Source organism: Phacochoerus africanus, chromosome 9 (genome assembly GCF_016906955.1).
Source record: "Phacochoerus africanus isolate WHEZ1 chromosome 9, ROS_Pafr_v1, whole genome shotgun sequence".
Lineage (NCBI taxonomy): Eukaryota > Metazoa > Chordata > Mammalia > Artiodactyla > Suidae > Phacochoerus > Phacochoerus africanus.
This window is the reverse complement of record NC_062552.1, coordinates 87,518,629-87,540,688: the sequence shown is the minus strand read 5'-3', so window position 1 is coordinate 87,540,688 and position 22,060 is coordinate 87,518,629. Positions and strand designations below refer to the sequence as shown.

The following is a 22,060-nucleotide window of genomic DNA, read 5'->3' as shown; positions in this document are numbered from 1 at the left end:
ATTCCGGTTACAGTGATTTGTACTTTTTTGTGGGTATGGATGTTGCTCTTTCACATTGGAATCTTGGAGGCTCAGCATTGTCTTATCTCGTTGATTTCAGATCTCTAGGTCTATAGCCATGAGACACTAATTCTGTTGGGGCATTCCTGCCTCTGATGATGTGGTTGCCAAAACACTTGTCTCTGCAAGAACCCCGTGTTTGCTCTTCCTCTGATTTTATCATGGATCACAACCATGCAGCTCTAGGGCAGAAAAAGGGTTTTTTTTTTTGTAAAGAACTGAAGGCATAAGAGGCAGATAAAGGGACCGTGTCCAGTGTGGGCTGTGTAAAGGTTTGCATGGACTTTAGGAACACTGTGGCTGAGACCCTAATGCCATATTCATGCCCCTCGATTATTACATATTTTGAAACACACACCCCTGTGTCTGCATTTGTTTACCTATGGATTGCATATACATAGTTTAAAACTAATGTAAATATATACATTATAATTTGCATTAAAAAGATGTAGAGAAGGAAGGATGGCTGTTCTAAAAGTAGATTGTGGAGCTAGTTGCATAACTCAGAAAATTCACTAAATGTTATTCATTCGGTTACACACTTACAGTGGATAAATTTTATGTTATGTAAATTATGCCTTCATAAAGAAGTTTAAAAAAGGAAGGCTGAGATGGAATTAGCAGTGTATAAACATTTTAAAATCTATTATAAATATCAATAGATTTATGTTCTTTTTATAAAAAACCTTTTATTCTCACCCAATTTATTGAGGACTAAATACCCATTGTTACTAAGAGCAGGGTGATTAAATGTGGAATCCTTAACCTTTTTAATCACTTAATTGTTTAATTAAAAAGAAAGTTCATTTTATGAGTGTAATTACCACTCTTTAAAACTTGTCTTTGCTGTATTATCAGCATTCTCTTTAGTCTGTAGTTTCTTGGAAAGGATCTTTTTCAGTAAAACTTGATAACATCTTTAAGTCTCTTTAGCCAAGTGTGTGGGTGTATGTCTACACACACACACACACACACAGAGAGTCTCTCAGTGTGCAGCACAAAGAGCCTGAGAGTGGTATCCTGTGTTCTCTGTATTGTGAAATTTCCATTTTTTTCTCCCAAGTAGCTTGTGGTTGACTGATAGATGGATTAGGTATGGGCTTTAATTGGCTTTTCCCTTTCCTGACTTTATTGCTGCCTTTCACTAGGGGAGCTGCATGCATATACCTTTCAGTTTGTTTGCATTTTTGTTATTTTAAGTTCTTATCTGTCACCTCCTTTAGGATGCGCCTTCCCTGAGTTTGGGCCTTTGCTTTGTTCTCTGTGGCATTGCCAGCTGTTTGATCCATTTTTGATTCATTAATACGGTTAAACAGGTGACTCAATCTGTGTAATGAAATTTTAGTACTGGTTCATTCTTCTTAATTTTAAAATAAAGAGAAATCTATGTAGAAGTTCCATTATTTAATTCTGGCCCATACCAAGGTAGTCATTGTCAACTTTAGAGATCACTTCCTGTGGGTGGGTAGGATGTGAGGGGCCGAGGAGGCGGTGAAAGATATGGAGGCAAACAGCACAGACACAGGGCCAATAAGAGAGATTGACTCATTGAAAGATCAGATTCTCTCCTGGCATCTGGCATTTGGGTCAGACCCACCTTACCAGTATTCACTTAAAAAAAGGAGTGAATGAAAGAGCTCAGTGAGAAAATGAAGTTGATAAATGTGATACCTTGTTCAGAAGGCATTCCTGAAATATAGTACAAAAGGGGCTGCTGGGTTGTTTGAGGGATTCGTAAGATTGGAAGGGTGGCGTTGTGACATAGGACACAATGACAGGGCTGGCAGTGACCAGGAAGTACTCCAGTGAATTGCATCATCCCAGTTTGTTCTGTAGAACTGGCTTGTAGCTTGGTTAAAATCCAGTTGGTTCAGTTTTTTTTTTTTTTTATGATCAGTTTTATTGAGGTGTAATTTACATAGATAAAAATTTACCCTTTTACGGTATATAATTGTCTGTGTCCAAGAAAAATAGACAGTCATGTAACCACCACTACAATCACGAAACTTTGTTTTGCATCACCCCCTCTGAAGTCCCCTTTTGTAGTTCATCCCCTCCGTTTTCCCTGGCAACTGTTGGTCTACTTCTGTCCATGTAGTTTTCCCTTTTCTAGAATGTCATAAAAGATGGTATCATACAGTATATAGACTTTTGTGTTTGGCTTCTTTCCTTTAACATAATGCTTTCATGTTAATATTCATGTTTTGTATATTAGAAAAACTTCTAATATAAAAACTCCTTTTTATAACTGGGTCCATTTAACACATGTACCATATTTTTAAAATCCATTCACTAGGTAATGGATTGTTGGGTTATTTTAAGTTTTTGATAATTTTGAATAAAATTTCCATAAACTCATGTATAGGTCATTGTATGGACATCTGTTTCAGTTTCTCTCGAGTAAATACCTATAAGTGGGATTGTTGGGCCATATGGTAAGTGTGTTGTTAATTACATAGGAAACTATCAAACTGTTTTCCTAGGTGTACCGTTTGCATTCCTGTCAGGAACACGTGCGTGTTCTAGTTGCTTAGCCTCCTCGCCAGCACTTTGGGTTGTCTGTTTTTTTAATTTTGTTTGCTTGTTTGTTTTTGGTCATTCTAGAAGATGGTTTAGAGTATAATGGCATGGACGTGGCCTTACTTTCATTTTTCTCTTTTTACTTCTTTCATTTGCTGCTATCACTTCTCTTTTTCTTGAGGAAGTCTTCCACCTTGCTTTTCCCCTTCACTGGCACTGTTTGTATAGACTGTAGGAGTAACACCTCATTAAATGCTGCTCAGTTCTATTTCTGCATATTAGCAGTGTACATTATACACTGCCTGGCTCTCCACTGCATTCTTACCATTAAATCATGAGCTTCTTGTGGGCAGGTTTCCTGACACTCTGATAAGAACCAATCAATAGGCGCTCAGGTAACATTCTATGTTACTTGACTTGTAGGGGATAAGAGAGTCAGTAGAGTCAGTCCTGAAAAAATTGCTATTTTTATTATTATTTTCTCTGTTTATGGCTGTACCCATGGCATATGGAAGCTGCTAGGCCAGGGGTTGAATTGGAGCTACAACTGCAGGCCCATGCCACAGCCACAGCCACAGCAACACTGGATCCAAGCTGCATCTTCGACCCACACCCTGCAGCCTGCAGCAATGTGGGATCCTCAACCCACTGAGCAAGGCCAGGGATCGAACCCACCTCTTCACAGACATCATGTCAGGCTCTTAACCTGCTGAGCCACAACGGGAACTCTGAAAAAATTATTATTGTTTTAAAAAGTCTCTAAGTTTTCATCTTTTTGTATAAAGATGTTATTGGTAATTTTTTAAGCCTTAAAAGAAGCACACTTGCCAGATTTTCAGTTCTAAATTAGGGATCATTTGGCAGAACCCTGTTAATTGATATTATTGTTTACACTGTCAGTGTAAGGACTTTTAAAATTGCTCCAGCTACGTTACTGTGTCTTTTTCATTTAGGATCAAGCACAACTTCTGAAGTGCCCATTGAAATGTCTCCTGCTGAAACAATTACTCTTGGTTAGGCTTGGTTTCAAATTCTGCCAGTTCTCAAGCTCTCTTCAAATTCAGTTGTAAGCGTAATTAAAAGTTTTGGACAGATAATTATATAGATTTATTCCTTCAATTTTCATTATCTTGGGTCATATCATTTCAGAGATTGCTTTATAAAGATTTGGGCTTGGTTTCAAGTTCTGCCAGTTTCAAGCTCCAGTCAAATTCACTTGGAAGCATAATTGATATCTTAGACAGATAATAATACAGATTTATCCCTACAACTTTGAGTATCTTGAGTCAAATCTTTTTTTTTTTTTTTTGTCTTTTCTAGGGCTTCACCCACGGCATATGGAGGTTCCCAGGCTAGGGGTCGAATCAGAGCTGTAGCCACTGGCCTACGCCACAGCCACAGCAACGCCAGATCCGAGCCAGGTCTGTGACCTACACCACAGCTCATGGCAACACCAGTTCCTCAACCCACTCAGCAAGGCTAGGGATCAAACTCGCAACGTCATGCTTCCTAGTCGGATTCATTAACCACTGAGCCACCACGGGAACTCCATTGAGTCAAATCTTTTCACTGACTGCTTTACAAAGACTTTACTGAAAACTGATTTCTCAGTATTAATTTTATGGGTTTTTTGTATAAGTACTCATGTAGATACAGCAGCTTTTTTAAGAATTAAATTTATCAGGATCACATGGATATGATTATGCATTGCTGTGGACAGTTTCCTAGTATTTTGTGTTAGTTTTTTTTCTAAGCACATTTTAATATCCGTAAGAGTCCTGAAGACAATCTTCTCACTTGAGTATTTTACAAAGAGCCCATTATATTCCTAAGTCACAGGCAATTGTTTTTATTATTCCAAGGATTTGATGGCTCAACTCTCTACCTGGAGAATGTTATTCTCTAGCCTGGACGATTGTGTTCCAACTCTAACATTTACCAGTATTTTGTTGTTTCAGAGTTTGAAGTTTGAGTGTCCAAAACAAATGATTTCAAGAGAGAAAATAGTTTTATTTTAAAAGTGTTTCATTCCTCCATCTTTGTCATAGATTTTGTTCCAGTTGCCAGCTTTCTGCTAGCAGGATAAAACAAGGAGGCAGAGCAAAGTGACAGGGTGGACAGGGACTCTACTAGTGGTTCCAGCTAGTGGAGGTAGTGTGTCTTTTGGGGGCTTTTGAAAACATGTATGATGTTTCTGATTGTCATAAAGACAGAGGACATTACTGGCATTTGAAAGTGAGGGCTGGCATTGCTAAGTGCCATCCTACAGTGCATAGAACAGTCCCACACAACAAAGAATTGTCCTCCAAATGCTAGTAATGCTCTCTACCCTTTGAGCAGTGCTGAGCTCGATCAGCCTAGGCTTCAATTTCCAGCACACTGAGCCTGAACAAATTTATTTTCCTCATCTTTAAAGGTTGGAGTAAAAATACATATGGTATAAGATTATTGTGAGCACTGCAGATGATGTAAGTAAAGCAATAAACACAGGACCAGATACATAGTAGAAACTAGCGAAGAATCATTGGCACACGTTGGTTCCAGTGGCTTTCCAACCTACTCGGTGTAAAGCCCAGGATCCTGGCAGTGACCTACAAGGACGTGCCTGATCTGAACTTACCCTATATAGTTCTCTTTCCTGCCCCTGCTCCAGTCACACGCTGGCCTCCCTACTGTTTCACCATCTCCCTAAAAGATTTATGCCGCTGAACCTTCTGCACTTATTCTTTCTTCTATGTGGAAGGCTCTTCCTCTACATGCATCCGATTGGTACTCTCCCTCACTGCCTTCCATTCTCTGCTCACTTTACCTGAGGGAGGCTCTCCTGATACGTGATATAGAAGTGGCAGCCTGGCTCTCAGTAGCCACCCTTTCCCCTCAGCTCTTGCTCTTTCCCTTACCAGCACCCAACATATTATTTTGCTCATTGTCTATCTCTTTCAAGTAGAACACATGTTTCATGAATGCAGGGACTCTGTTGTGTTCACTGATGTATCCCCAGTGGCTGCAGTATCCCCCAGTACATAGATATTACTATTGAATTAATGAATGATTAAAAATAGCAAAAGCAAAGGAAAATTATGATCAGGTCATAATGCTCAGTTGTGTGCATGTGTTGTATGTATATAAAAGAGAGTGAGTGTGTGTTTAATAAAGTTATGTTTTCTGCCAATTAAATAGTTTCTAATTCAGATCATGGAACGAATCATTTATGGTAATAGCCTCATCTAAACAATTTTGAGGAACATAAGAGAATGCAGATACCAGGTCATCTAAGAATTGATTTTCTCTACTCATCTAACTCTGTGATTCTTCCTTCACCCGTGCATATGAAAGTTTCTGGGCCAGGGATTGAATCCAAGCCAAAACTCTGCCACAGCTGCAGCAATGCCAGATCCTTTTTCCCATTGCAAGGGGCTGGGGATCAAACCCTTGTCTCCTCAGTGACTCAAGCCACTGCTGTCAGATTCGTAACCCGCTGTGCCACAGCAGGAACTCCTTCCTTCATTTTTTAATTGAGGAAAGCATGTTGCTTTTATTTTTGTAAGAGACTGCTTTCAGGGTATAATGATGTGATTAAGTATGTGTTTTGAAATTGGTTGCCAGTCTCTAGATGTCATCACTAATATTATCCATAGCACATTAGAATGATTCTGTCTTCTTGTCTTCTTGGAGGAGGTGTAATTTGCATTTAGCTAGTCAGTAGGTATTTTGCTGCTTCTGTTGATATAGGCATGGACTAGGGAAATGCTTTGAATGGTACATTATAAAAGAAACTGCTGACTTGATACATCAGCTATTATTCAGATCATTTTTAAACAAGGAAACCTTTACATGTGATAATAATGTTAGGACATTGAGGTTTGGCAGTTGTTTTCTAGTGTAGGTACTGGTTAAAAGATCTGAAGGTGTGGTTTAATATGGGGCCAGTCAACCCAATTACGTGAAAAAGTGACTTAACATATACCTTGTGTATATCCTTAAGACGTAACATTAGTTATTGAGCAGTGCTTGATTTTCAAATCTGGCTTCTCTAGCTGCATGGCAGATAATATTCAAATAAGAGAATCAAGAAAATGTATGTGTATGTGCGTGTGTGTTTAAGTGGTAGGGAGCAATTCAGTCAACGAGTAAATATTCCTTGAGCAGCATAGCCAGAGAAACATATGCCTTTAGTAGGAGTATTACATCTGTTTATCTCTAATTACGATCAGGTTGTCTCAGCTTCATCTATACTGCTCTTTACCTTCAGCCCACTTTTTGAAAGTCAGTCAATTTGTTGCCTCTGTCTTCTTCCTTTCCACTCCCTTGTAAACTTTCTCTAGGCAGGTTTTCTTCTCCCTTGTGCCCTCCCGCATCTCGTACCAAGATTACCAGTAATCTCTATTGCACCATATGAAGACTTTCAGGACTGATGTTAACTAGTCTGCAAGCAGCACTTGATGCCCTTGACCACTTCCTCCATAACACATCCTTCTTTTGTCTTCTCTGTTTTGAGTTTTGTTTGTCATAAGGTGACACCACACTATTTGTTCTTCTCTGGCCATGGCATTTCAGTCTCCTTTGCAAGTGTATCCTGCTCTAAAAGACTCATTAAGTGCTGGAGTTCTTTAAGGCGCATCCTGTTTTTTCATTTTGTATTTTCTTGTCAACCAAATCTGTTGCCATGTTCCCAATTAGCAACGGAATGCCAGTCTCCAAAATCGGTCTCTAGACCTGACCTCTCTCAGCTTCCCAATCATGTGCCCAGAAGCCATTCTGAGTGAATGGCCCTGGGACTCAGTGCCAGGATTGGGATGGACTGAATCCTGACATTCCCCCTCTCTCATTCCCTTTATTTGAGTCCTGTCAACTCAATATCATTACTGTTTCTCAGCACCTGCCCTCTTTTTTCTACTGATAGAACAATAAGACAAAAGAATCAGAAGAAGGCAGATCTAAACAACACAGTCAGACAGCTTCAACAGATTGATATATATAGATTCCAGAACTGCAGAATTGATCAGAAGCTGGGCCATAAAGAAAGTCCTCAATTGTAGAGGAATGAAAGGTATATGGATTTTCTTTCTGACTTAATCCTTAGGAATTAAGCTAGAAGTCATTAACATAAAGATAATTATACAACCCTATGTAGAAATTAAGCATTATACCTCTAAAAAAAAAAATCCTGTGTATCACAGAAGAACTTAAGATGGAAATTAGGAAGTATTTTGGGTTAAATGATAGTGAAAATTTGACGTAACAATACTTGTGGGAGGCAACAAACTAGGTGTTTAATGGTAAATTTATAGCAAATGCATAAATAAGAAAATAACACTGTCTGAAAATCAATATCTAATTTTCCATGTCAAGAATTTAAAAGAAGAAAATAAACTTAAACCCAGTAGGTATAGGAAGAAGGAAAGAATGAAATTAAAAACAGAAATCAATAAATCAACAAAGGGAAACTTAGTTTTAGAACATTTTAATAAACTAATAAATGTCTTATAAGATTGATCAAGAAAATGAGAGATAAAGCATATTTCCAATATACTGATACATATCGAATTGGAAACTCTGGTCAGTGCAAAAAGGAAAAAAAATTAGTTATTTTAGAAAAGAGTAAATAAAAAGTTTTTCATCATTTGAAAATAATTAACGGGCTTACATTGAAAAGCAAAATTAATTATAATTTAGACAAATTATTAGAGCTAATAAATGACCTCAACAAGACAGTTGGAATTAAAATCCCTGCATAAAAGTCAGTTGTTGTCCTATACACTAGCAACTCACAGTGAAAATATAATAAAAATATCAATCACTACAAAACTACAAGGTATTTAGGCATTGATTTAAAAAAAATGTGGGCAAGGTGCAAGCTTAAACAATATAACCGATGATTATTAAAAAATGTTTAAAGTTACATAGGCACCATATGATTCATGGTCTTGCTCCCTGGAATTTCCTAAAGAGTTGAAAACAAAAACCTCACACAGATGTTTACAGCCATATTTGCCAAAAATTGGAAGCAACCATGATGTTCTTCAGCAGGTGACTGGGTAAACAACCGTGATATAGCCATACAATGGGATGTCAGCAATAAAAACTAATGAACCGTCGGAGTTCCTGCTGTGGCTCAGTGGTTAACAAATCCAACTAGGAACCATGAGGTTGCGAGTTCCATCCCTGGCCTCGCTCAGTGGGTTAAGGATCCAGCATTGCTGTGAGCTCTGGTGTAGGTCGCAGACATGGCTCGGATCCCGAGTTGCTATGGCTGTGGCGTAGGCTGGCGGCTACAGCTCCAATTAGACCCATAGCCTGGGAACCTCCACATGCCTTGGATTCAGCCCTGGAAAAGACAAAAAGACAAATAAATAAATAAACGAGTGAATGAACCATCTATTAAGCCACAAAAACACTTGCAGGAGACTTAAATGTATATTACTAAGTAAAAGAAGCCAGTCTGAAAAGTTACATAATGTGTATTTCCAAGTATATGGCATTCAGGAAAAGGCAAAACTAGGGACAGTAAAAGCTTGTTATAAAGTTAAAAAACAAACAAACAAACAACTAGATATTGAGTGGGGTATATGATGTCAGAGATGGAATTAAAGTGAAAGTATAAGTATCTGATGCTCCAGAAACCCTTGTCCCTTTCTCTCCTTCCCTTCATTCCTCTCCAAGCACAGACTATGAATCAGGAGTGATTGATAACAAGGTCAGAATTTCTGGGATTTTTTTTCCCCCCTGTGGATGGGGTTTTTAAGAGACTAGTAGTGGGGCAGGCACTTACCAGAGGAGACAGAACCTACCTCCCTATTAGTATGTTTTTGATTCTTTCTAAGAACTTATGCAGTGGGACGGGAAAATGTATCCAGTCCCTTGGTTGATCTTAATTTTGGAGGGGTTTCTGTCTCCGTGATATACTTTTTAATAGTATGTCTGGTATATTGAGGGATTTCCCTTCCCTCAATTGGCTTACAACTTTAGTGGAAAGTGGATGATATATTGGGAAGTTGCATTATAGAAGAAAAAAGCCAAATTGACTCTTTTATATTAAAGTATAGTTGACTTACAATGTTGTGCCAATTTCTGCTGTACAGAAAAGTGACTCAGTCATACATATTTTTTTTAAATATTATTTTCCATCATGATCTATCTCAGGAGATTGGATGTAGTTCAAATTGACATTAAAAGCAGAGAAATTGTCTGTTCTTTATATGGAACTGATCTGGAGAGACCTTTCCATTAAGGACTGTCTCCTTTAGATAAAGGGGAAGTTGTTTCTGCTACAAGCACAATTAAATATACCAGGTATACAGATTCTTACCCCATTCTATCAGAATGCTGAATAATCCTTCTGCAGAATTTCATTTGCCTTTATCTTTTCCCATAAGATAAACACGCACCATCAGATGTTCACTTTCATTGAATTTAGTTTACATTTTTCTTTTTCCCCCCATTTTAATAAAATGTGATAGAACATTTTCTTTCTGCTGGTAAGGAAATATATATCGATGGTTAATTAAAAAGATAGTAATGACACATGAATGACACATTCAAAATAACTGCTTGGGGCTCTGTCATTTGAGTTGATATTTAGGCTATGAAAACAGACACTTTTCATCACATTTACACTAAAGGAGAACTTTGAGAAGCACAATTTGAGTCAGTGTTACGGAAAAACTCTAGTACATGTAATGATAATTTATGGTGTTGTCGTTCCCAGAACCTTTTTCTTTTGTTGTGTTTCTCATTCAGATAGTGGTTGTGTTTCTCATTCAGGTTCAATCAGAAATTTTTGAGCTGACATTTAAAAGTTTCGTTCTTTTTTTCCATTTGGCCATTGCTGGCAGCCACCTGGGGAGGATGTCTGGGTTAAAACCATAATAGATGAAACTCCATTAGGCTCCTTGGCTTGGGGCTGTTTCCCGTAAAGGGCTTGGCCTACCTTTAGTGGTTTGAAGAGGAAGAGTACTAATTTTTGTTCAATAAATGAAAGTTGAACCTATGCAGGTAGGGTAGCATAGGTATTTTGTTTTGCTGAAGAGATTCTGCTTCTAGTGCTGATGGTTTGCAGAGTGTGGGCTGTGTTTCACCTTGTGGCCCTTTGGGTATTTGTGACAATAGTCTATGAACTTACATCATTGTATGAAATGGAATAAACATGTTCGTTAATTTTTAAATATACTTCGAGAGGAAAACTTAGTATATTTTAATACTCAGTTGGATTTACCTCACCATCATTTTCTTCAAATCTTTGATTTACACTTTCTTTGTTTCCTTTATTCTGAAAAATGCATTGTTGATTGGAGAGATGACATTTTCAAGCCTCAAAGAGGCCATAGTCCAACAGTGTATTAGCTTTATGTATACCCTTAAGATCACTTTTTTATTCAGGGGAAAATATATTTTGTTTGGAGTTCTGTACAACTGGTGCTGTACGACTTGTACACTTGGGGAAATTGGTCAAAATGCTTTTGCAAAACTTAATCAAAAGGATTCTTGATCCAGGTAAAATTGAATAAAATCACTCCCAACTTTTTTTTCCCCCAATAACCACAAACATTATACGTGGATAAAAATGCCTGGTGAAGCTAGGTCTCTGAAAAGTAAATATCAGCATGTGGCTTAAGGAGGAATGTAGAATGAAACAGCATTGAACTAGAGGTGGGCTTACAGTTTTTACCTCTGCTAATCCGCCAGCCTGAATTCAGTACAGCCCCCAATCTAGAAGTCAGTGTTAGAATACAGACAATGATCCAAGAGACACTTCTAGTTCTGGCTCAAGAAGCAGAAAAGAGAAGCCCTAAAACTCAGAAAGAAGGGAGAAATCACTCATCATTTTTGTCTCCTTTTTCTTGGTTTTGTCATGTCATAGCACCCCCAGCAATGTTGAGACAGAGACAGAGGCAGCGGCAGCAAAAACAGCTGGCAGTGGGAAACTTCAGGAGCCAGAATAGTGAGTTAGAGGGAACCTGTAGTTCTAAGAAGCAGGACTAAACCATTGCTGGCTTGCTTTTTTTTTTTTTTTTTTTTGGCTGCACCTGTGGCATGTGGAAGTTTCTGGACTAGGGATTGAACCCCTGTTACAGCAATGACAACATCAGATACTTAACCTGCTGCACATAAGGAAACTCCTTGATTTTTTTTTTTTTAAACTTTGTTGTTACTTTCACTACTCTGGTGCAATCATAGAAGTGGTTTATTGCTGATTGGCAGAGTGAAAAGGGGAATTCCATGGTGTTAGACAATATCAGAGAAGATAGCTGAGAAAGAGGAGCTAGTGAAATGATCCCATAAAGCTGTTTGTGAACTCCTAGACTTACCAAAGTCTGCACATGCTTGGATCTGATCCTTCTTAGTGTACCAAGGGCTCTAGGATGGAGTAAACAAAGAGAACTTCACCCAAGTCCCAGACTGATTTCTACATGGTGCACATTCAGTGCAGATCTGAATGGCCCTGCATAGCTTTTGAAAATGGAACTGACATTAGAACCACAGCCAATAGAAAGTGGGTTGGAATTAATGGCCAGAAGTTAACTAAATCAAGTGCCTGATAAAACAAAGCTATCGGCATTCGCCATAGAGTTAAATGTAGCATAGGATTTTATAAGAACATTCAAGATGTTTAGGATACAATCTGTATTGCCATAGGAAGAACTGCAAAAGTCTCAAATCCCACAGGAAAAGACAGTTAATAGATGACAATGATAAGATGGCTTTAAAGCAACTATTATAAAAATGCTCAAGTGGAGTCCCTGTTGTGACACAGTGGAAACGGGTTTGACTAAGAACCATGAGATTGCGAGTTCAATCCCTGGCCTTGCTCAGTGGGTTAGGGATCTGGTGTTGCCGTGAGCTGTGGTGTAGGTTACCGACGAGGCTTGGATCTGGCGTTGCTGTGGCTCTGGCCTAGGCTGGCAGCAACAGCTCTGGTTGGACCCCTCCATATGCCGCGGGTATGGCCCTAAAAGGACAAAAAAAAAAAAACTCAAATGAATAATCTTGAATCCTGAAATGAAGATTAGAATAGCAAGCATCAGTAAAGAATATGAAATATGAAGTAGAACCAAATCCAAATGGAAATTTTAGAAATAAAAAATACGGAATTCCTGTCATAGCGCAGTGGAAACAAATCCGACTAGGAACCATGAGGTTGCAGGTCCGATCCCTGGCCTCGCTCAGTGGGTTTAGATCTGGCATTGCTGTGAGCTGTGGTGTAGGTTGTAGACACGGCTCAGATCTGGCATTGCTGTGGCTCTGGTGTAGGCTGGCAGCTACAGCTCCGATTCGACCCCTAGGCTGGGAATCTACATATGCCACAGGTGCGGCCCTAAAAGGACAAAAAGAGACACACACACACAAAAAGAGAATTAAAGTATACAGTAGCCTCTCTGCTTTACCCAGCCCCCTCCCATCACCTTACTATATGGATTCAGTGACAGAATGAAGAGGACAGAGGAAAGTATCAGTAAACTTGAAAATAAATCAGTGGAAATTATCCAGTGTGAAGAAAGAAGAGGAAGAAGATTCAAAAATATTGATGAGAACCTGAACTGCTGGATGATAACAGAAAGGCATAATGTTTATATGATTGGAGACCTAAAGAAAAGAAGAAAGAATGTGTAGCTAAAAAAATATTCCAAGAAATAATGGCTGAAAACTTTCCAAGTTTGGTAAAATTCCATAAGCTAATCTAATTCCGAATAAGATAAATCCAAAGAAATATACATCTAGGCATGTAAGCTGCTGCAAACTAAAGAGAAAGACAACATCTTAAAAGCAGTGAGAGAAAAGTGTTACCTGTAGAACAATGATCCGAATAGCTGAGATTTCTCATCAGAAATCATGGAGGGCAGAAAGAAATGTCACATTATTTTTAAAGTGCTGAAATAAAACTACAGAATCCAGTAATCTAGTGAAAATGTCCTTGAAAGTGAAATGAAGATATTCTCAGATGAGAGTTAGCCAAGAGAATTTGGAGTTGACAGACCTGCTATAAAATAACTAGTTAAGGAAATTCCTTAGATAAATGGGAAATAGTACCAGAAGGAAATTTAATTTGGAATATCCAAAAAGAGGAAATATAAAATGTAACAGAAATCTCTTCTTGAATTATTAAAAAAAATGGTTCAAAAAAACATTGGGGGTTCTCTTGTGTCGCAGCAGGTTAAAGATCCAGCATTGTCACAGCAAATGCTTGGTGCTTGCTTGGGTGCTGCTTCCCTGGCCTGGGTACTTCCAGATGTTTGGGTACTGCTTCCCTGGCCTGGGAACTTCCAGATGCTGTGGGCGTGGCCAAAATAAATGGTTCATCATTGAAATCAAAGTAAAACATTGTTTGATGGAAATTTTCATTGTATTTAGGTGTAATCTATAAGACAGACTATAAAAAAGAGAGGATGAAGAAACCTATATGGTAGTTGGACGGCAGAATGATCTTCTCCCTGCCCCCCATAAATATCCATATTCTAATCCCCAGTCCTGTGAATATGTTATAATAAATGGCAAAAAGAATTCTGTAGATGTGATTATGACTAAGCCTTGAGATGAGATGAATAAACTGTACTGTCATTTACATCACATGAGTTCTTAAAAGCGGAAGAGGAAACCATAAGAATGCATCAGAGAGATGCAGTATTGAGAAGAACTTCCCTGGCTGTTACTGGCTTTAAAGATGAAGAAGAGGCCCAAGGCATGTGGACAGTCTCTAGAAGTTACAAATGGCCCTTAGCTGACAGCCAGCAAGAAAATGAGAACTTTTTGGGTCCAGAATGACCAAAAAACAAATTTTCCTCTAGACCTTCTGGGAAATTTTGCAGCCTAATCAGCACATTGATTTTAACTTGATGAGATAGGTACCAGACTTCTGACTTCCTGAAATAAAAAATAAATTTATCTTATTAAGCCACTAAATTTTTTGCTTATAGCAGCAATAGCAAATGCATGTGGTTTGGTTTCTCTATTCCAATTGGAAGGTTGAATTATTGATTCTAAGTAGGGGCTAAAAGAGTAACTGCAGGTTGTAATGCTTAGGTCAACCATTAAAAATTTACACAAAGAGATAGTCAAAAGGTGTAATTGATAAATTAAGATGGAATGCTGAAAAATGTTTAACCAAACCTAAGCAGTGCAGGAAAGGGGAACGAGAAGAACAAATAGCAGAGGAAACAGGAAACAATAAAATGCTGGACCTAAGTACAAACATATCAGTTATTACAGTAAATGTAAATGGTTTAAACAAACCAATAAAAAGATAGAGATTGTCATATTGGATTTAAACAGTAAGAAGATAACTGTTTTAGTTGTAAACATGTATGCAGATAACATAGACTTTCAAAATACAGAAGAAAAACTGATAAAATGAAAAGAAAAATAGACAAATTCACAATTATCATTGAAAAAACAACATCCCTCTTTAATACAAGTAGTAGACAGAGTATGAAAGAACTAAACCATGAACCAACTAGATCTAATAGACATCTATATAATAACCTACTAGTGAAAATTAACGTTTTTATTTTTATTTTTTATTTTATTGTCTTTTTGCCTTTTCTAGGCCACTCCTGTGGCACATGGAGGTTCCCAGGCTAGGGGTCCAATTGGAGCTGTAGCCACCTGCCTACACCAGAGACACAGCAACGTGGGATCTGAGCCACGTCTGCGACCTACACCACAGCTCACGGCAACACCGGATCCTTAACCCACTGAGCAAGGCCAAGGATCGAACCTGCAACCTCATGGTTCCTAGTCGGATTCGTTAACCACTGAGCCACAACGGGAACTCCAACTAACATATTTTTAAATGAAAGTAAAAATAATCCTTTTGAGTGTATATGCAGGTTAAGCTATAATATTGAATTAAATAATGTATTTGTGCCTTGCTAGTGTGAAATAGGTTTATGTTTAGAATAGCATTTTTAAAAGCCGCAAAGAATTGTAAAATATTAAAAAGTTTTAAAGCCAGAGTGACCCAATATGAAATGGTTGAAATAATAATTTTAAAACTGACTAACATTGTATTAAAATTTGGCTCTGTATGAAACACTATTCTAAGCACTTTATATGGACTAATTTATTCAGTCCTCACAAGAGCCCTATGAGGTAGTTATGGCTAAACTTATGAGTAAAATGGAAATAATTATGAGACACAGAGCTCTTAAGTAACTTGAGAGATCACAATTTGGCATTATGACAGCATTGTCAATAACAATAAGAAATACTTTTTCCTGACTGAATACTTTCTCTGCATCAGACACTGAAAACACTGGGACTTATACTTTATCTCATTGTGTCTGTCAGCTAGGTAATATTATCCCCATTGGATAGGGGAAAAAATTGAGGCTTAGGGTAATCGTTCATTTAAGCAGAATGTAAAAAAGTAGAATTCCAACCTGTGGAGTCTGTCCGGAACCCAAGGTCTTCATCTCTTCATTGCCTACAGCAGATAAAAAGTTCATCCTGGGATGCTGCTGTCATCAGGCAAGAGCTGTAGAAGCCCACAGACCAGACCTTCCAAAGGCAGTGACTTCTCAGTGGCTAGATATACTGGACTGGGTACAAATGCATGGAATCCTTAGTTTTAGAAAATGCTTTTTGTCATGGCTTTTGGTGTTTTGGGTCTTCAACTACATGTGACACTGTGAATACAGGGTGGTTTAGAGGGACTTGACCACACTGTGCTTTTTCGTACTGCAAAGATTTATTATGAGACACTTGACACATAGAAAAAGGGTTTTTTTCCTACAGATTTGATTTTAATCTGATTCCTAATGACTCCACCCTATGGTATCTTAAATTCCCCCCTTTCTTGCATAGCGTTTACCAGACTCTATCATATTTGTTTGTGAAGCATTCCTATCACTCACAGCCACCTGTTTGTAGGAAACGTTTTCTCTCAGTGTTTTCATTCTCAAGCTGGAGCTCTGAAAGTTGCTTTTCTTAAGATTTCCATTATAGAAGTTTTGCCAGTTATTCTGCTCTAGACAGATCTCTCACTTTTATAAGTGTTTTTCTCTCTAACTACACTTAATACAAATTTTACAGATATTGGAGGGAATCCTGGTTAATATGAGCATGTGTTTATCTTTCAAAATGAATGCTTACCTCTGGAAAAAGAGGTGAGTTTAAAAGAGGATCAGCAGACTACAGGCTGCTGCCCTTTTTTTAAAGAAAAAAAAATGTATATTTTTAATGGCTGCACCTGCAGCATAATGGAAGTTCCTAGGCCAAGGACTGAACCCAAGCCACAGCTGTGACCTTGTACTGCAGCCATGGCAAGACTAGATCCTTTAACCCAACTGTGCTGGGCCAGGGATTGAACCTGCACCTCTACAGTGAATGAACTGCTGCAGTTGGGACTCTTATGCTACTGCACCACAGAGGGAACTCCTGTCCATTTTTTTATAAATAAAGTTTTATTGGAGCTCGGTCACACTCTTTCATTCAGGTATTATCTGTGTCTCCTTTGTTGTCATAACAGAGTTGAGTGGTTTGACCCACTATCTGGCCCTCAAGTCTGCAATATTCACTGACTGGCATTTTACCAGAATCATTTGCTCTCCTTTTATAAAAGGCTCTCCTTTTTATAGAAGATGCTGTTGTTTTTCTAGTAAATGTCTTTTTCCATGTTTTCTCTGGAGAGGAGATGAAAAAGAGATCTTCCCTTTTTTCTTCCAAGGTTTATTAAGATATAATTGACAAATATATATATTTAAGGTATATAATGTCAAGTTAATATACATATACATTAGGAGCACCACAGTCACCATCACCTCGTGTGGTGCCATTTTTATGTGTGTATGTGGTGAGAACACCTAAGATCTACTCTCTTAGCAAATTTCAAGTATACGTGGTGTTTATACAAATAAAGAGATGAGTGTTAGCGAGGCTACAGAGAATAGGGAACTCTTATACTCTGTTGGTGATATAGTTATTATGGAAATCAGTATAGTTACTATTGGAAAACAGTGTGGAGGTTCCTTAAACTAAAAACTATAACTAAATCAGCTATCCCATTTCTGGGTGAATATTCAGAGGAATTGAAATCAGTGTCTCCAAGAGATATCTGCATCCTTTGTTCACTATAGCATTATTCACTGGAGCCAAGATATGGAGAAAACCTAAATGTCCATTGAGAGATGAAAGGATGAAAATGTGGTATACATATATATACAGTGGAATACTATTTAGCCATCAAAAGAAGGGAATGCTGCCATTTTCAGCAACAGGGATAAACCTGGAGAACATTATGCTGAGTGAAATAAGCCAGACACAGAAAGCAGTCTTTCTTATGAAGCATTTTTGTGTGTGAAGATTCATAGTTTCATTCATTGCTTTAACTTTTCTGTGACTATTCTGGTTAAAAAAAAAATCTGAAAAATTCAGTTTCTTAAGAATGCTTTTGCTGGAGTTCCCATCATGGCTCAGCAGTAATGAACCTGACTAGTATCTAGGAGGATGTGGGTTCAATCCCTGCCCTGAGCTGCAGTGTACGTTGCAGGCGCAGCTTGGATCCCAAATTGCTGTGTGTGGAATAGACAAGCAGCTGCAGCTCTGATTTTCCCTCTAGTCTGGGAACTTCCATATGCCACAAATGTGGCCCTAAAAAGCAAAAGCAAAAAAAAAAAAAAAAAAGCTCTTTCTGGTATTTGTAGATGCTACCGATGAGATGTTCCAATCTTGATGGCTTAATAGGGAGTGTAAGATGCTTGAGTCATGTTTCCTACTTGGATACGCCTTGACACTACAGAGAAATTTCATGTTCTTTCTCCTTGTCTTCTGTTTCTTAGGCGGTCACTGACGTGTCTCATAGAGACACACTCTTTCCCAGAGTGTCTTCCTGGGTCTTCATGCAGCCATGGATCTGGACAAACCGTCTGTCTGGGGCTCATTAAAACAGCGGACCAGGCCTTTGTTAATCAACCTGAGCAAGAGGAAGGTGAAAAAGAACTCAAACAAACCCCTGGACTTAAGGGCCAGGCATTGTCTGGACCGCCGCCTTAGCCTCTCTGTCCCTGACCTCCTGGAGGCCGAGGCCTTGGCCCCGGAGGGGCGGCCATACTCCGGTCCCCAGTCATCCTACACCTCGGTGCCCAGCAGCCTGTCAACTGCAGGGATCTTCCCCAAAAGTAGTAGTAGCTCCTTGAAACAGTCTGAAGAAGAATTGGATTGGAGTCAGGAGGAAGCGGGCCACCACCATGTTGTGGAAACGGACTCTGAGGAGACCTACGTCTCGCCCGCCGAGGACAGGAGGGCGTCCAGCAATGGCATCTTTGATCTGTTCCAGAAAACCCCCCTTGGAGAGGATGGACCAGAAGAGTCAGAGGTGAGACCAGGGCTGGGCTCCTTCCTGTTTCTTGATCTTCTTTTCTTCTTCGTAAATGCATTCGGTACCCTTGGAAAATCTGGTTAGGATTTATTTTTGTGGTTAGCTTGGATGGAGAGGATGTCATTTACAGGAATTTAAATGAAGGTAATATTGATTGCACCCAGTGTTCCCGTTTGTTTTTGGGTTGACCTCTATGTATTTTAAAAGTTTTGCAAATAACCTTCCTAGAACACTTCAAGGCATTAAAAGCCCTTTTGGATGAGTTTTCTTTTTTACATCTCTTGGCAAAGAAATGAAGAGTGTAACTTTTCTTCTGACTTTTTGCTGAAGTGTATGTCTGTTTCTGTCTTTCTGTCTCTATCATTGCCAAATTCTACCCACAGACAAAAACACATATTCCTATTCCTAAGAAAGATACGAATATACGTCTCCCTTTGACTGCCAGACTGTTTGAACTTTTTCCTACTTTACACATATGTGCCTATATGAGTGTCTGCTCTTGTGCACATGTGTGCACATTTACCTGGGGCAGACACTAAAGGAGACAAATTCTTATCAATTCAGTGATTTTTACAAAGCTTTAGTATTTCTGTAAGGTAAAACAACCAAATATAATTATGAGAAAAATCTTATATTTCTAGGATGAATTTTTAATTATTAGATCAGCAAACTGATTTGGATAACCAATTAAATTAGTTCCCCACCCCCACCCCGCCCATCTGCAGCATGCAGAAGTTCCCAGGCCAGGGACGGAACCTGTGTCAGAGCAGTGACCTGAGCTGCTGTAGGGAGAACACCAGATCCTTAAACCCTGAGCCACCTGGGAACTCCTTAATCAGTTTTTTAAAAAAATCTTCAATTAATGGCACTGAAGTAGGTTTCGTTGTTGAGGTAATGGTTTAATTTTTCTGTTTTCCAGATTATTGTTATAATTGCATAGAAAACTGGAATTCAACTAGGATTTTTGGTTTTACTTTTGAACCAAAACCTATTAATTACACCAAATATTTGGATTTCATTGGGGAATGGGGTTGTGGATACTTGAAGGCATATTCTTTTGGAAGCATTACTATGTTAAGACACCATTAGCTAGTAAAGACTTAACTAGTTAAGTCTAGTTAAGTCTAATGGTTTCATAATCATTAACATTTATGAAATCCTATTTATAATAATTTTTTATGATTTTTACTGTTATTTGTAAATTTGAAATATGTCTCCACTAACCAAAATATAAGTGAATTATTAAACACGGTTCCTAATTCATAATTAGGAGATAAACATATTAAACTATATACTAACATTAGTCTTATCTTCTTGTTACTTATTAACTCACCAAAAATAATAGGTGGGCTTCTTGGCTTCGATAGGCTAACAAACTCAAATTAGAATGAGCTCTTTGAGTAAGTACCCATTGTGGCTCAGTGATAACAAGCCCTACTAGTATCCATGAGAACTTGGGTTCGATCCCTGGCCTCACTCAGTGGGTTAAAATATCTGGTGTTGCCGTGAGCTTGCTGTGGCTGTGTGTAGGCCAGCAGCTGTAGCTCCTAGCCAGGAAACTTCCCTTTGTGGTAGGTTCAGCCCTAAAAAGAAAAAAAAACTTTTTAAAAAGTTCATGCCCCGTTGTGGCGCAGTGTTTAACGAATCCGACTAGGAACCATGAAGTTGCGGGTTCGGTCCCTGTCCTTGCTCAGTGGGTTAATGATCCGGCGTTGCCGTGAGCTGTGGCGTAGGTTGCAGACGCGGCTCGGATCCCGCGTTGCTGTGGCTCTGGTGTAGGCCAGTGGCTACAGCTCCGATTCGACCCCTAGCCTGGGAACCTCCATATGCCGAGGGAGCGGCCCAAAGAAATAGCAAAAAGACAAAAAAAAAAAAAAAGTTCATGCTGTTAAGCTGTTTTGCTGACTATAAATATTTAATGCTGATTCTAACTCAGACACCATAAAGGTTCTGATTGGAAATAAGAGATGGATAATAACATGACCCTGCCTTCAAGTTATAATCTGTTGGGATACAGCTTTGCAGCACCTTAAGTGTAGCATAAGAAGCAAACGGATATCAGGGCTGAGTGTGCAAAACATCCACGCCTTTCCTCCTGGCAGCTCAGTGGACAGAGGAGATCATATGGGGGACCAAGGGACATGTCATGTGTGAAGCAAAGTTCAAGCTGGCACAGAGGCTAAGTAGGATTTGACAGGTGAGGAAATACGACAAACACAGGCCTGAAGTGTGGATGGCAGCAGTCAAGGGTTTGGGCATTTTGCTTTGCTTGGAACAGAGGCTTGTAGAGCCTTCTGACATGATATATGTCTGCAGTGGCCATGGGCTGTCCTGAGGGCTGGCCAGTGATGGCAGATGGATGGTTTGCAGATGGAGTCCTGGTAGTGGTTATTTTCTCTTCTCCGTCTCAATGCAGAAAAGCCTGGACTATGCAGCTCTTTAAGACTAGTTTATCCTGGGTAATTTGATTTAACTCAGCTATTCAAGAAAACAAACAACAGAAAAACTTTGTTCTTCAAGAAGAATCTTCTGCTTCTCTTTTCCTGCCCTAAAAATAATTGGCAAGAGACTGAGACTGAGTCTTCCTTCCATGGCCACCCCAGTGACCTGTTTGCAGAGGATGGAGAGACTGGGCTGCGGCTCATCAGACCCGTGGGATCACTTGTGGTCAGGTGCACTGTTCACCTACCCTCTCCTCCTCCTCCTGTATTGGGTGGGCTTCTCCCACTACCTGAGGATCCAGCTTATCTCACGATACAGAAGTTAGCCACTCCTTTGGAGATCTTCTCCACTAGGCTCTGTTAATTTGGGGGTGGGAGTGACTGGGGGACTCTTGTCTAATTTGTCTTCATTTTCTCAGGCCAAGCTCCGGGCATGGTGTGCACTCAATCAGTATTTTTTTCATACAGAATTCAGTGATGGGAATGTGTGCATTCAGCTTCAGAGAACGTTTCTTACTTCATTGTGAGTTCTCCAGTTTATGATTTAAAGTCAGCCTTTATCTGGTTTTGTCAGAAAAAAAAATCATACTATAAATGAACGCTCTATGAGTAGTGTTGACTGAAAATATAGAGAACTCCAGACAGGTGTAGAGCCCCGCAGTCAAATGCTCACTTTAAATTTTAATTTATTCTCTATGGATTTTTTTTTCTTTTTCTTTTTGCTATT

General features: G+C 39.0%; 1 protein-coding gene across 5 annotated transcripts in view; it reads left to right on the top strand.

The window, feature by feature from the left end:
* MCTP2 (multiple C2 and transmembrane domain containing 2) overlaps positions 1-22,060 on the top strand; it is a 233,829-nt gene that overhangs the window by 31,374 nt on the left and 180,395 nt on the right. For all 5 annotated transcript variants that reach the window (XM_047794408.1, XM_047794405.1, XM_047794409.1 and 2 more), the window contains exon 2: positions 18,354-18,889. In XM_047794408.1, coding sequence (XP_047650364.1) covers positions 18,422-18,889 — 468 coding nt within the window. In that variant the 5' untranslated portion in view covers positions 18,354-18,421. The remainder of the gene's footprint in view (positions 1-18,353; positions 18,890-22,060) is intronic.